This window comes from Pseudochaenichthys georgianus, chromosome 9 (assembly GCF_902827115.2).
Source record: "Pseudochaenichthys georgianus chromosome 9, fPseGeo1.2, whole genome shotgun sequence".
Lineage (NCBI taxonomy): Eukaryota > Metazoa > Chordata > Actinopteri > Perciformes > Channichthyidae > Pseudochaenichthys > Pseudochaenichthys georgianus.
The window spans coordinates 37,882,838-37,897,990 of NC_047511.1; the positions used below are offsets into that span (position 1 = coordinate 37,882,838).

At 39.1% G+C, this 15,153-nt stretch overlaps 2 protein-coding genes across 5 annotated transcripts in view; both read right to left on the reverse strand.

The window, feature by feature from the left end:
- The window catches only part of LOC117452531 (sodium- and chloride-dependent GABA transporter 1), a 46,757-nt gene extending 32,696 nt beyond the window's left edge, over positions 1-14,061 (reverse strand). For both annotated transcript variants that reach the window (XM_034091224.2, XM_034091223.2), the window contains exons 1-2: positions 13,550-14,061; positions 11,375-11,509 (exon numbers count right to left, since the gene is read on the reverse strand). In XM_034091224.2, the coding sequence (XP_033947115.1) occupies positions 11,375-11,509; positions 13,550-13,817 (403 nt within the window). In that variant the 5' untranslated portion in view covers positions 13,818-14,061. The remainder of the gene's footprint in view (positions 1-11,374; positions 11,510-13,549) is intronic.
- LOC117452532 (uncharacterized) lies at positions 861-10,167 on the reverse strand. Of its 3 annotated transcripts, none has more exons than XM_071204409.1 (11): positions 9,093-10,167; positions 8,486-8,546; positions 7,390-8,403; positions 6,749-6,981; positions 5,783-5,891; positions 5,253-5,389; positions 4,977-5,070; positions 3,742-4,077; positions 3,389-3,575; positions 2,984-3,111; positions 861-2,814 (listed from the first exon to the last, which is right to left on the reverse strand). In XM_071204409.1, the coding sequence occupies exons 6-11, from the start codon at positions 5,342-5,344 to the stop codon at positions 2,491-2,493; spliced, it is 1,161 nt and encodes a 386-aa protein (XP_071060510.1). In that variant the 5' UTR covers positions 5,345-5,389; positions 5,783-5,891; positions 6,749-6,981; positions 7,390-8,403; positions 8,486-8,546; positions 9,093-10,167; the 3' UTR covers positions 861-2,490. The 3 variants fall into 3 exon arrangements, with proteins under 3 accessions (XP_071060510.1, XP_071060511.1, XP_033947116.1); XM_071204410.1 differs by having other exon boundaries at positions 8,621-10,167; XM_034091225.2 differs by having other exon boundaries at positions 6,749-6,813; positions 6,915-6,981; positions 8,486-10,167.
- Positions 14,062-15,153: the final 1,092 nt, after the last annotated feature.

The window sequence follows — 15,153 nt, forward strand, 5'->3', positions numbered from 1 at the left end:
ACCTGCTCCATCGAAATCAGTCGCATTGATCCGAAGACACATTTTGAGTTGTATACACTGTTGGAAAGAGGAGAGTCCTAGCTTTCTAATGATATCAGGATTGTTTTTGTACTCCAAATATTAAGCAAAATATGTCACGTTATATAATGACTGTCACCGAGTCATCATTTTGAGAAAAAGGCCTTTAAAGTTTCCTCTTCTCTGGAATCCATCGATCTGATTGATTATTAGCAAATGATCAAAATACTACAGAGGGAAGATATTTTCGTTTGGATTACTGGTCTGGGGGAAGCTTGCGAGTGTGTGTGTGTATGTATGCGTGTGTGTTTGTGTAATTTTGCGTTTGTGTGTATTGTGTCTGTTTCCCTGGGAAAACCTATAGGCCCTGGCTGCAGAACGCGGAATGGGGCGGGGTCGGATGTGGGCGGGGCTGGACGTCCGATGGGCGGGGTGTATGGATATCCTAATGACACAAATAGCATCATCTGCTGGACAACTACAATAAGTACAGACACAAATCTGCACTGACTAAATATAATTAATCTGCACTCGACTAAATATAATTTAAAAACTAAATATACAAACTTCATACTAATTAAATGCATGAATGTATTTAAATATGTGGTATAAAAAGTCATATATTCTATATTAGTGTATTTAAGTTCATTATTTAATATTTGTTTTAGATGATAGTGTATTTAAGTATATTATTTAATATTTGTTTTAATTGATTATTCATTTAGTCAGTTCTGTGCATACTCATATCTAGTCCATATATTTCAAATGATACATTGCACTGCATTTAATAGAATGATAGAAAAAGCATTTATTATTTACAACATTTATCATATAATAGAACAATCATTAAGATAACAGAACCAAAAAAGCAAATACAGTAAATATAAAAACCAAACCAAGTATACAAACAAAAAATCTATACAACAGTGAAAGGCTTTGCTGATGCAAACATTCAACCGCGCTCTTCAAAACAGGCATGAACCTTAAGGTTTTCTTTATCAATGCTCAAAAAACATTAAATAGTCCGACTCAAATTTGAACCTGAACATAAATGCTGTGCTGCCTGGGGATGCTTCACAGCAAATTTGAAATCTAAAATTCAACACCCATGTAGTTAATTTTAACACTATGAAAGAGTTTATATTGAAACCACCAGCAAAGTGTTAAATTAACACTTTCCAAAGTGTTGACAATATAACACTATACCAACACTAAGAGTGTAAGATGTGAACACCAACACTGAACACCAACGCCAATAACAACACTAACAGTGTTGGCTGCATCTTCAATTCAACACTGTTTTGGTGTAGAGTAACACTACAGTAGTGATACATCTTCTTCCATCTAACACCTTTAAGAGTTAAACATGTACACTAATAGTGTTGCAATTCAACACTGTCCTGGTGTAGAGTAACACTACAGTAGTGATACATCTTCTCCCATTTAACACCTTTAAGAGTTAAACATGTACACTGAGCTAGTGTTGAATGCACATTATACTGGTGTTGCATTTTGCATTAGCCTCAACACCTCTGGGAGTTCAAAATGAACACTAATCTAGTGTCAATGTTGGGTATTGGTATTATGATGTACAACAAACTGGTGTTAAAAGTTACAATGACCAATAAATCATTCCAGATAACATATATGCCAAGTGCTTTATTTGAATGGTGGCATGTCTCTTAAGACTGACAAATGTTCACAATGCACAAATTCTCACAATATGCAATTCAACAAATAAAAAAAAATAACCCTCTTTGACAGGGGATGTCCGAAAAGGTTGTTTGTTGCCTGCCGTGCCAGGCAACAAACAACCTTTTTGGACCTCACACACCCATGGGGTGGGGGGATAAATACAAATTACAGCACATAGCTGTCTAAGACAATATAAAAAAGGGTGTCATTGGTACTTGCAGACATTTGCAGATAAAAAGGCTTATGAAATTGCAGTGCATCAGGTTTGATGACTGAAAGACTATCCTGCTTAACAACATTAAAGGCATGAAAACGCTCAACAAATAAACTTTCCATGTCTCTTAAGACTTACAAATTCTCACAATATGCAATTCAACCAACATTCAATATTGTTCAACAGCAAAAATGTATATGTACAAAAATAAAAAATAACCCTCTATGGCAGTGGAGGTCCGAAAAGGTCATTTGTTGCCTGCCGTGCCAGGCAACAAATGACCTTTTTGATCCATGTCAGAATCACCAACATGTAAAATGTCTTCCCTGAGAATAACAGCTTGTTGGACTGGTGATTAAGGATTATTGCTTGAAACGACCCCATCCTTATCATGGTATTTCTTCAAGTGTTTTTTAAAACCTAAAAAACGTTTGAACTGCAATGAGCAGCCATCCTGAGCGCATATCAAATAAAAATGTTTTCCTGGATACAAGCCATGAACAAGCTTAATGTGCCGAGTTAAGGATCCAGGCGTATCAAGCAATAATCTGCATATGTAACACTTATACATTACTCACAAACTTAGTTCTCAGTTCCTTGACCTTGGGGCTCTCACTGGTGGTGTCAACGTCTATGTTATAGACAGTTGTTTGCAGAAATGTGTACATGCTTTTGAGTGCTGGATCATAGCTAGTGCCTAAGACAAAGTGAAGCTTAAAAAGTTCATCAATTGCTGCTAAGGAAGTGGTAGCCTCACAGGGGATGAGCTTCTTGTCAATCAGAATGAAGAAGTTGCCGACAGCCTTCTTGCTGGTCCCTGAAGCAAGAAGATATGGCTGGCTCGTGTCCATATGGCTCTGAAGGTGCTCATCCAGACTCCTACAGGACTGAAGGACAAGGCAAGCAACATTTTAATTTTACATGGCTAATTATGCGCATGTGTGTGTTTTTAGGAATAGTTTATATTTGCACTAGCCTAGTCCTACTTTATCATAGTGACAGCTCTCTGTAGTAGTTCTGGTGGCTAGATCTAACATTCTTAAACCTGCCACATACCTTGTGAAATACGACCAGATGGTCAATGGCCTGAGCTACACTGATCTTCTGGGTTTTCTTCCTTCCCGCAGGCTGGGGTGACAGGAGGTGCAGAAGGAGGAGGATGGATGCCATATCACTGTCCCACTCTGTAAGAAAAGAGAACAATGATCAACTTCTTTTTTTTTTTTTTTACCAATCTGTATAATGTCCAACAGTTCATAGTGCATGTACAAGCAAAATACAAGACATGAAGTCTCACAACACAATAAAGTATGGAAAAAGTGAAGTGGCCTGAATACTTTCCAAACCCACTGTACCCTGGCATTCTCCAACTGTGTGGTCATACACTCCCTCCAGCCTCACATAGACCATTTACAATAGGCAATATGACATGATATGACAATGCAGTTCCTAAAACCATACCTGGTGATTCCAGTGATGGTTCATCAGCCCTTTGGTTCTTGGCAGACAACAACAAGCGCTTCAGCAAGGGTGTGGAAGTCAGCATTTCTGCCTGTTGGATGACCTTTGCTTTGAAGGAGGTTGGCCACTTTTCCAGTAGTTTGGATGGAGTTTCTGACCCAAAGAGGAGACTGAAGTCTTGGAGAATCTAAAACACATATACAGCACAAACGCAAGAACCACCATCAGGTTTTCAATTTACTACCAATGCCAATTTCACAGATTTAGATCATCTCCATTTAACTGAAGGTTGCTTAAAACATCTATCAAAATAACATTCATAATAAGCAAAAGTAGGAGTAATAAAATATTACCAATCCTTTAGTGTCCAGCAGGCGCGGGAATACTGAAAGGACAGTGGAGGATCTCTCAGGATCGTGGACAAGGCGCCGTCTATATTCCAGTGTGTCTCTCATCTTCTTCATGATGACTTCTCTATTGTTTGTATGATTCATCACAGATATGAGTTCTTGAAATCTCTGCTCATCTGGATGATCATCACAGTGGCCTATCTCTCTCCTTAGCATGGGGCCTCCATTCTCTTCTATTCTGGAATCCTTGGACCTCACAGGAAGTCGCGTTGCTCTCTGAACGGACTTCAGTCGCCACGCTAGAAACCCACCGCCTTTCTGCCCGTCATAAAAATGCTCCTGACCGAAAAAAACAAAATTGACAATTCACCCATTGACAAACATTCACATAACCAATGGCGGCAGCTGCCATGCAAGGTGCAGGCCTGCTCATTGGGAGCAATTTGGGGTTCAGTGTCTTGCCTAAGGACACTTTGACATGTGGACAGGAGGAGACGGGATTTGAACCAGCAACCCTGCAGTCATTGGACTATGCGCTACCTCCTGAGCCACAGCCGCCCAAATGAATTAAACTACCCTACAGTATGTATACAACTACAGGAATTCTTAAATGCAGTAGCATGTTATAGAAATCCCACAGCATTCAAGGAACCATGTAAGCCAGGGGTGTCAATCTCAATTTCATCGCGGGCCACATCAGCATTATGGTTGCACTCAAAGGGCAGGTTGTAACTTTAAGACTATATAAAATGATGTATTATATATTACATTATTGCCTCTGCATTGGATTATTATCAGATAGGGTAATAACTTCAGAATTAACTACGTCTGAATGTAGAAGTTAAGGCAAATAATTGCAAATCTCTTCAATGAGAATGGCACAAAATAATTTTAAAAGAAAAACCAAATTCTGGAAAAAAAGTCAAAATCAAAAAAAGAAGTGACATTTAAAAAAAAAGGGGGGTGAAATAAAAAAAGAAACATTTAAAAAAAAAGTCAAACTCTGAAAAAAAAAGTCAAATTTGAGATGCATTATGGGACATGTAGTTTATGGGCAACGTGCTTCTGTAAATCATCATGTAACCATATAATAAACATATCATTCTTTGCAAGCTCTTTGCTGGGGCCACAGAAAATGAAGTCACGGGCCGGATTTGGCCACCCGAGCCTTGAGTTTGATACCCCTGATGTAAGCCATCTAAAACAGTCTACTTTGATCATAATCAAGAATAACTCACATAGCCTGTCTTCCCATGTGGATCTTGGAGCGAGGGAAACAGGGTAACAATCCCCAGTGCATACTTCTCTTTGGTCAGTCGCTGAGGGATTCTCCTGTAGAGAAAAAACAGTGATTTTCAACATTTAATTCATTTAAGTCTAAGAGACTCAGTTTAAGAACATATAAACCTAATGAACTCAATTTATGTAGAAATACAATTGCACCAACTTCATCCACACTTAGCCTATACATACATGACACTTTCATGCAAAGCTATAACAAATTAGAATCTTACCCCTCACTCTGCACCATGTCTGCAACTAGAATGTTCACCATCACTTTTCTTGTGGCAGGACTAATTGTTCCTTTTTCCTCATACTCCTTCATCACATCACTTCCTCCTGGTTTGGTCAGCAGAACCTGTTTTATCAGCTTAAAACAAAACGCAACAAAAATGACACCCGTTAAGTAAGCAGTAGGGATGCTCCGATTGCCAATTTCGGGGCCGATCGCCGGCCGATTCCTATAAACAATACTTTACCTTTTAAGATAGTATTGTTTATAGCAATGAAATGTGTGGTGTGCTTGACACTTGCATGGGGATAATTAGCATACAATACAATTGAGAAATGTAAAATCGACCCTTTTCTCAGCAGCCATGTTGACATGCAGCGTAAACAGAGATGTAATTTAGGATGTAGGCAGGCCAGGGCCCTGCTAATCATCATGTCCATCTAATGTAACAGTAGGTTAATGAGGGTGGATCGCAAAATTCCCCTCTGTGGGACTAATAAAGGTATTCCGATTCTGAAGTGGTTTACTTGCCTTCAGTGATGAAGATGTCAAAACAAGCTTCTGGAATTTTGATGTACTTCTTTTGGTTTTGGTATTGCACTTTGACTATCATCTTCAGCTGAAGAGAAGCGCAAGAGCCCTATATGGGTAAAATGGAGAAACACAACATTTGTTATTCCACAAGTTATTATGATGCATCACAACTTCCCCTTCTTAAGCAAGCAAATACTCCAATTGTGTAAGGGTGGCATAATATAAATTGGAACTGTCTTTAGATAAAGAAATTCTACTTTATGCTCCATTCTTTTATTTTTGTATCTTTAAGCTGAGGCTTCTATCTGTGCATGACAAACGTTGCGGGACCAAATTAAGCACAGTGTTGGTGTGTTGCAACCCAGTCTCACGGCATTTCGTGTTATAGTAAAAAAAGACACGATTTCCCCATTTTTTTCGTGTCACACAGAACGACTTTAAAAGCAATGTAAATAATAACAAATTAGAAGGAAAAAGAGATTTTAAAAACAAATACAGATTTCAGTATTCTGACACAGAACAATATTTAGAAGCAATGCATTTGTATTGGTAATACGTTTCGTGCCTGCGCCAAATTACAAGGAAAAAAAGATGACAACAAATACAGATTTCAGTATTCTGAGCCATTTCTTTTCCTCCGACATTATACCATTTAAAATAAAAGGGTTAGGCTAAGGGTAAGATATTGAGTAAGAACATGTTTTTATGAACCACACAGCTTCTGGTTTTCCAAGAAAAGAAAAATCATTCTGTGTGCCACAAAACAAATGCGAAAATCGTGTTTGTGAACACAAATCAATAGATTAAATGTATGCCGTGAGACTGGGTTGCAAATATTCTTAGAAATATAGTTAACATTATTAGCTACCACAAACAACTACAATTATTTTCAAGGGAAATTAACTAATGTTAGCTAACTGGGGAACAAATTCAATTAAATGTAACGTTATCTAGATAACTCACTGCATGCAGTCTGTTGTCGAGGCCACACAAGATGGCTGCTTCCGCACGGAGCAGAAGAACACGTGCTAGAAAGGAAAAGGAGCCAATTAGCCAACAACTGTATTACTGTACTACATACACTTAAATAATTTCACTTGGGGAACAAATTCAATGAAACGTAGATAACTTAGTCACACGGTCTGTCGAGACCACACGGTCGAAAACCGCGGCGACTGATGGCTGCTTAGGTGACACTGAGATAGTGATAGAAAGGAAATTGGAAAAATAAAAGTTGTTAGCGAAGTCGGCTAACTATACCGATAAGGACCAACACCAGAACCTCTTAGCTAGCTAGCTGTCGAACTAACGTTAGACATGTGCAATACGTTGGTGTTTGTAATGACATAATAGTATGTAACATAGCTAATGTTATCTAAGTTGACATCTGTGTGTAATTCGACAGCTAGCCAGCTAGCTAACTGGCTAGCTAACTGGGTAGCATTTAGCAAGCAGGTGCACGGCCAGTACAGACAAATATTCTTAGCAAGCTAGTAAACATTATTAGCTACCACACACACAACTGTAACATTATTTTTAAATTAAGTAATGTTGGATAACTGGGGAACAAATGAAATGTAACGTTATTTATCTAGATATCTTACCGTCACTCACTGACTGCAGTCTGTCGAGGGCGAGGCCAAGCGATCACACTTGCTGCAAGACGGACTGATGCTAGAAAAGTAAAAGGCGGCAATTATCGAACAACATTTTTACGGACACTAGAGCTTGTTAGCTCGCTGTCGAACTAACGATAGACATGTGCAATACATTAGTATTCGTAATGATTACATATTATGTTACATATCTAACGTTAATTCGACATCCATATCTAATTCGACAGTTAGTTTAGCAAGCAAGCATTGACTGTATGGTCTGTGCACCTGCACCTGGTCATGACAGTCAAATAGTAATAGTTAGCAAGCTAGTAATGAAAACAATACATTTACAATTACGCTACCTACCACACACAACTGTATTTTCAAGCTAAATTAATGTAAGCTATCTGGGGAACAAATTATGAAACGTAGCGATAACTTACCGTCACGGACTGCGGTCTCTCGAGACTGAAGGTTGCATCAAAATGATGGCGGAGATCTAAATAATTTCACGCACATCACGTAAAAGTACCCGGATTGAGAGAACACACTATCCGTCGTTAAATATGTTTAACACCATGATCCAACCCTGTACTATATAGTGTGTTAACAACAGGCGGTGTTAATCATGTTAAATGTAACACCAAAACCACAACACTTTACCCCGAAAAGCTCTAACACCAGGATTTTCACACTGGCGAATTTGCTGTGTTCAAGCGCTCAGAGAAAGGAGTATGAATGTAAGGTTTCCCCACTGACATAGAGAGGAGGAAAGAATGGCTGGCTCAAGTCAGCAGGAGCAATGTAACTATCACAAAAGACAACAACAGCAACAACATATGTGAGGTAATCATATTTTTCACAAAACGAAGACCACACCATTGGGAAGCTTAACGTCTGTTTAATAAAAATAAGGAACAGGGAGAGGCTTGCAAAGCTCTGGGAGTTGAGACTCAGGTGCGGGGTGAGGGTCTCATTGCAGGTCTTTAGGCTCCATTGAATCCCCCTGGGGTTCTTGTACTGAAAGAGGGAGACAGGAGAAAGGGTTAGATACATCTAGCAACCAGAGGATGGGAAATTGCCGACCTATTTTAAAACGTACCTTGTGTTTTCACTCTCACTTAAGTCCCTCTCCCTTTGCCATCAATCCAACATCAGCTGAGCTGCAACATAATACAGACAGGTAATAATCAACAGAATCACAAAGACATAATATGACTCTGCTAAAAACACTCACCCATAAATTACGTTTTTGTTTACTGTTTGGAAGTCTCAAATATCCACTCTAAATCCATATCGATAGCGATGTATCACAAAAATAGCTCTCTTCCTTATTATTGTGTAACGTTAACTATATTATACTAGCTTGAACTCCAAAATGGATATCCTCATTTCACCACCTCCACCCACTACAATCACACGCCCCAACTCCCTCCACCCGGATAAAAGCACGTTAAGAAGCCCCTTTTCTCTAATTCCACAACGTTGGAGGAAATAACATTAGGAGAACGGATTAATAGGCTGTTCGTGGTTAACGTGTGTTGCTAACGTTATCCGGCATTCTAGCCTAATCTAATCTGTTATCTGTAAACGTCAAATATACTGATTGAAGGGATAATCCACTAACATCCTTTAATACACATGTGTAGTTAATTTGATTCAGATGTTCTGATAATATCCGCAATATAAATCTTTAAACGTCTTCTTACCTTTAAAAGTCCATCACGAACGGTCGGGTCTATTATGCTGCAACCATAGACTGCTAGCCGCAGATCCTCTCAATAGTTTCCCGGAAGTGCTCCGCGATCCGACATTGCTGTAAAAAACTGGTCCATTGGAGTGAACGGAGATGTCGGAACTCTTCTCTGGGCGGGGTCGGACATCCAACCCCGCCTTTTATCCGACCCCGCCCCATTCCGCGTTCCGCAGTGAGGACCTTCTCGGGAAAACACTAACGAGAAACACCGGCTGTTGCTATGCCTGCTGTGACATCAAGTTACTCCGTTCTCCGCTTGTAATTATGCCGTTACAAGCTTTCAAAGTTGTATTTATCATCTGAATTTGCCAAAACAAGTTTAATATTCTGAAAGCCATGACTTTGTTTATTTAAAATCAAACAAAACACCCGAACAACTTTTTTTTTTACACAAATTTACGTTTATTTTGAAATGAGCCGTTGCGACTTCCAACTGATTTCGATAGAGCGGGTCACATATCACTATTCAATGCATGCAGATAATAAAAACAATTAACAATCATTCCCTTAAAGGAATGGTCCACTCATTAGATAATTAATCAAAACTTCAGTATTTAGTGAAACGTTATGTTTAAACCATACCCTGAAGAAATCAGCGATATTCCCCGGTAAATAATGATTTTATAGCTCTTTTTTATCAAGACCTGTATATTCCGTCTGGCCGCCGCCATGTTTGCCATTTTCAGTAGTCACGTGATGGTCGTGACGTCATCCATGCGTTCACTTTGTCAACACACGGAAACATGGTGGAGTATTTCAGTTCAGACTCGTCAGCAGAGGAACAAGTTTTGACCAATGTGAAGAGATTGGATGGGGGAATTCAGCCATACATATCAGTATGACAATACGACACCCTCTGTCCTAAGACCCTCACATCGTACAAGGAAAAACTTCCGAAGAAAACCCACAGTTTAAAGGGAACATAGGAGAAACCTCAGGGAGAGCAACAGAGGAGGGATCCCTCTCCCAGGACGGACAGACGTGCAATAGATGCCGTGTGTAAATTGAAAAGATAATACATTTGCAACATAGGTAGTCCAAATGTTTGGAAATGCATGTGTGTATAATAGGAAGATGATATAAGATACTATATGTATGCATGTAGTACCACCCTTGCTAGCGATTCCCTCTCTAGTTTAGCATACTCAGCTTCGTTGTCCCTGGCCATAGAATCACGATTTTATGGGGCCGGAAAAACTGGGGGGAAATACACACTAGCCGGTACTACGCTATATGGAAAGGCCACCAAAAACTGTCCTGGCCTGGACGTTAAAACGGGGCTAGCCGCTGCAATGGAAATGCCCTATAACATACCTTATTCTTACTCCGAGCACTACTTCTGCTCCTCCGTCGCTTCACACTTGCAGAGGGCGATTTCTCTACTGGCCGAACTGGTGTCCTGGTCGGTGATGACACCAGAAAGACCGATGGTACTGCATCTCCATTGAGTAATGGTTGTTCTTTAAATCCCATGTTATGTTTGATCATACTCGTCATAGTCATAGTCGTCCGGAAATGTGAAATGTTCGCTGCATACATGAGCCTGTAAATCTCTCGGTTCGGGCCGGCCACATTTCGCTAGCCACTGCCTCCGAATGTACTTCTTACGCTTACCTTTTGGCAACAGATGGAACCGAGCATTCCGTGGATTGTTCCTATCAGAATTGTGGCAATATTTCGCGATACAGTGAGGCATATTTGAAGAGAGAAACTACAGTAAATAACATGGAGATCAACGTGTCTTCGAAAACCAAACGCATGGATTACGTCACGTCCGGGAAATGGCGGCGCCCACAGTGTTGATGTTATTTCGGTATATAATCAGTTTAAAATCACTGAAAATGTCATCGGATTAAAAAAAAAAAAAGAGAGACTGGCAGAGACTGGTCTGTTTTATCGGATGATAATTTTTAAAAAATGAGTGTCATGAGCATACCATTCCTTTAAATTGTTTTTCCAATTATTCTTCCTCTGGCTACAGTATTCTAACTTTGCCTAAAAAAGTGGCTGATATTATCTGAGTACACGGAGCATTTTATGAAGGTAGGAGAGGATACTTTTATTTAAAAGTCCAACACTGGGTACCAACAAATATGTAATGCATCTGTATTTGGTGAACACACTTTAATAGCAAAGTCTATTTGCAACTGTCCCCAAATATGTGAAACTGAAGGGAAACCATCTTATGTTCATCCCCTCACATGAAAGGAGCCTTTGGCCTGGAGAGTCACTCACCTTTCAACAAGGGGCAGATTCTGGCGAGAGCATGCATTGGCCCTAATCGAGTGTACTGCCCAATAGAAAACTCCATGAAGAGCAGAGGAAGGCCACACAGGAGCACCATGGTAAGATAAGGGAACAAGAAGGCACCTGCAAAAGAAAGGAAAACTATTTAAAGTATGTACGATTTGCATAATGCAAGACATGCCGTTGGCATTCTGCACTGAGTTGAATACTGTTTTTAAAAAAAAAGAAAATTCACTGAGTGACAAGTTTCTGCTTAACAAATGATTCTTTAAAGATGTAAATATTTAATCATGAAAAACACATCCCTAGCTGTTTCTCCTCAGGTAGAATACTAACACATATATGTAAGTAACTATTATTAATACAGTATGTCTTAATTGGAAGTGGCAGGATAGGTGATTTACACTCATGCCTTTAGATTAGATTAGATTACTTTATTGTCATTACAAAAATGCAAGCACAGTGTAACGAAAGCTCACATCAATTCAGTGAAAATAAAAGCTGAGTGCTGAAGCTCGTTTAATCCCAGCCACATGCTGAGACGAATTGTGCTGAGTCATCCTAGCTTGCAATAGATGGGAGACAACATTTACTTTATAATGTTTCTGTAGAGTGATTGTTATTAAACATACAGTTATTAAATATGTAGTGTGTTCTTAATCAATTATTTGAAGAGAATTTTTTTACCTCAGTTTTAAAAACGAGACACGTTTCATAAGTTCAAATATTTCCCACAGTCCAAAACAAGGCAGGGACTATTTTGTATCAAAAGGTGTGAACGTACATGTGAGATCTAACGCATACTTGCCACCCGAGTTCCCAGGCCAGTAAATTATTGGGACCACTACCGCCCTCTAAACAAAGTTGTTTTTCTGTACAGAATGGATGAAAGGCTGGTTGGGTGACAAATGACTTAAAACACAAATTCAATAAAGGATACGAATGATAAACAGATATGCTTCAAAAATGCTGTTTAACTTGTTTAAAGCCTAATGACTGAGCTTGTCATGTAACTCATATGAATCACTCTGCATGTGACTGCATGTGAGGAGTCTGTACATTTATACATACACAAAAAGCTATAAACATTTTTAGTCTGAATAATAAATAACATGATCTTTACAGGAGCATTTTGGACATTATTGGTACATCACCAAACATCATGATCAGTTACATTTGAATGCAAAGACAATGGTTTGTAGTTTGTACTAACTTTCCCATATGTGTTCATGTAAGTTTGTGTTGGTTGTATGTATGTAATCTGTAGGCTAACTCATCCCTAAAGTCCCCCAAAATAAAATGGGTGAGGCTGCTTTTATCCACTACGCTCCCAAACTGTGGAACACCCTACCACACGTGTCAAACTCAAATCAGGCCCTTGGTGGATTTAATTTGTATAGGCAATCATTTAAGCTTTGTTAGTTCCAGGTTTAATATGTGCAATAAGTTCATTTCAATAAGTTCTGCAATAAACATTGAACCAGTCTGTCCCTCGACTAGTACCCATTTTTTTTTTTTTTTGGCCCACTGTGTATTTGAGTTTGACCCCCCTGCTCTACCAGGAAACATCAGAGAGGCCAACTCAGTGCATGACATAGCTTTTTTATTAGCAACCCCCCACTTTAAATGTTCTTTTAGTCTTTATTATTTACCTACTTTTATATTGTTTTATTTATTTTATAGGTTTTAATCTTTTCATTTGTATTTCTGTTGTACCTATATGTTCACTTTGTTTTATGGGGTTTTATAGTATATTTTATATGTTATATTGTTGCATCGACTCTGTTGTCTTGTGTCTCATCTGTCAGAGAGAAACCATTATTTATTTTATTTGTATTATAATACATTTTACCTCCTTGTGTCTATTAACCAGATAACATGTTATTTTTTGCTGCATGTACCTTTTAAATAATCTGAGGGCAATTTCTTGTTGTTTGTTTTTAACTTGTGATGTGTCATTTTGTAAAGCACTTTGAGCTGCACGTGTTGTATGAAAAGTGCTATATACATAAAGTGTTGTTTTGTGTCTCTAGTCTGCACCTGCACCCACCCACACGTACGTTTGTTTTTAGGATTTGCAATACATCTGAAACCATCAGTCACCCTTGACCCTTTAACCCTGTAAGACCCCCGGTTGTTATTTACAACATTAGAAAGCCTCACCTCCGCCGCTCCGGTAGCACATGTAGGGGAACCTCCAGATGTTGCCCAAACCCACCGCGTACCCCACGGACGCCAGGATGAACTCCATCCGGTTGTTCCATGTGGGTCTCTGCGCCTCTGCAGTCTCCTTGCCAGTCACTTTGAAATCTAAGGGCTTTAGAGCAAAATCTCTCTCATCAGAGCCGGGGATCTTTAAATGTTCTGCACCGAGATCCATCGTGGCTGATGAGATAAATAGTAGCGAATCACTGACTGTGCAGACGGACATCCGAAAAATTCCGTTAAATAACCCAGGTGTCAAGTTTCCTTAGGTAAAAAATTCTATGGTGGTCTGTTGAGAACATGAGGTCTCTTAACGTATGGCTACTTAATAATGAGGCGTAATTTTCAATGAATGCCTAAAACATGCGCGAGAATAAGGGTAGCCTTAAACACAAAGACCGGCAACATGCACGTGTAAAGCCCACCACGTTTGTTCCTCATGCAGACTTGTCTTATGTGACATACTGTTAGTGCATATGTCTTTTTTCATCCTTGTTGCTCTGGCTACTGTTAAATAAACCGGATTAAGGCACGCCTCTTTTCAAAATAAAAGCCTTGCTGCAAAAAGTAATAGTGACTTTAGTGTGGCCAGGCAGTATTTAGTGTTTTGGCAACAGTTCAGTTACTGTTATTCTCATTTTAAAGAGGGGAGTGACGATACTTTCATAAAATAAAATAATAAAAAGTCATATTAAGCCAGAATGTGCAACATTTTTTTCTGACTTTCATGAAATAACAAAAAATGTTTGAATATGCTCTGTAGGGCCCAATAGAGAGGCGAAGTCCCTCCCTTTCCGGGAGCCTCCATGGGACCCCGGAAGCGTAAAATTATACATTGAAGTCAATGGAGAGAGAAAGGTTATCCTTTGATCCCGTTTGAATTGTGCCACGAATGACACATATGATGTTTTTCAATTTAAAAGAATATTTTGCAAGTCAAAAAAATAAAAATGTGTCGTGATCACTTATGTGATTACAACCTGGTACAAAGCACACAGGCATCTTGTAAAAGTGAATTTATTTTTAGCAATCTCTTATTTATTGGAGGGAATAAATCAGTTATGAGATCTTCTTCTTCTTCTTCTTCTTCGCTTTAATTACGAGTCGCAACCACTTGGAGCATTATCGCCTGTGACATCACTTACGCGAGCCAGAATGGGATTTGGGATTTGTAGTCTTTGTAGTCGCGTATTTTTCATAGTCTTATATTTCAACAGTTTTACGACAAAATGTGACTTTTTTGACATGGAACTTATTGTTTAAGATTGACAAACATCATATGTGTAGTTCGTGGCACAATTCAAACGGGATCAAAAGATACGTTTTCTCTCTCCATTGAATTCAATGTACATTTTTCGCTTCCGGGGTCCCATGGGCCGGAAGTAGATGGGCGAGAGGCGAAGTCCCTCCCTTTCCGGGAGCCTCCATGGGACCCCGGAAGCGTAAAATTATACATTGAAGTCAATGGAGAGAGAAAGTTTATCCTTTGATCCCGTTTGAATTGTGCCACGAATGACACATATGATGTTTTTCAATTTAAAAGAATATTTTGCAAGTCAAAA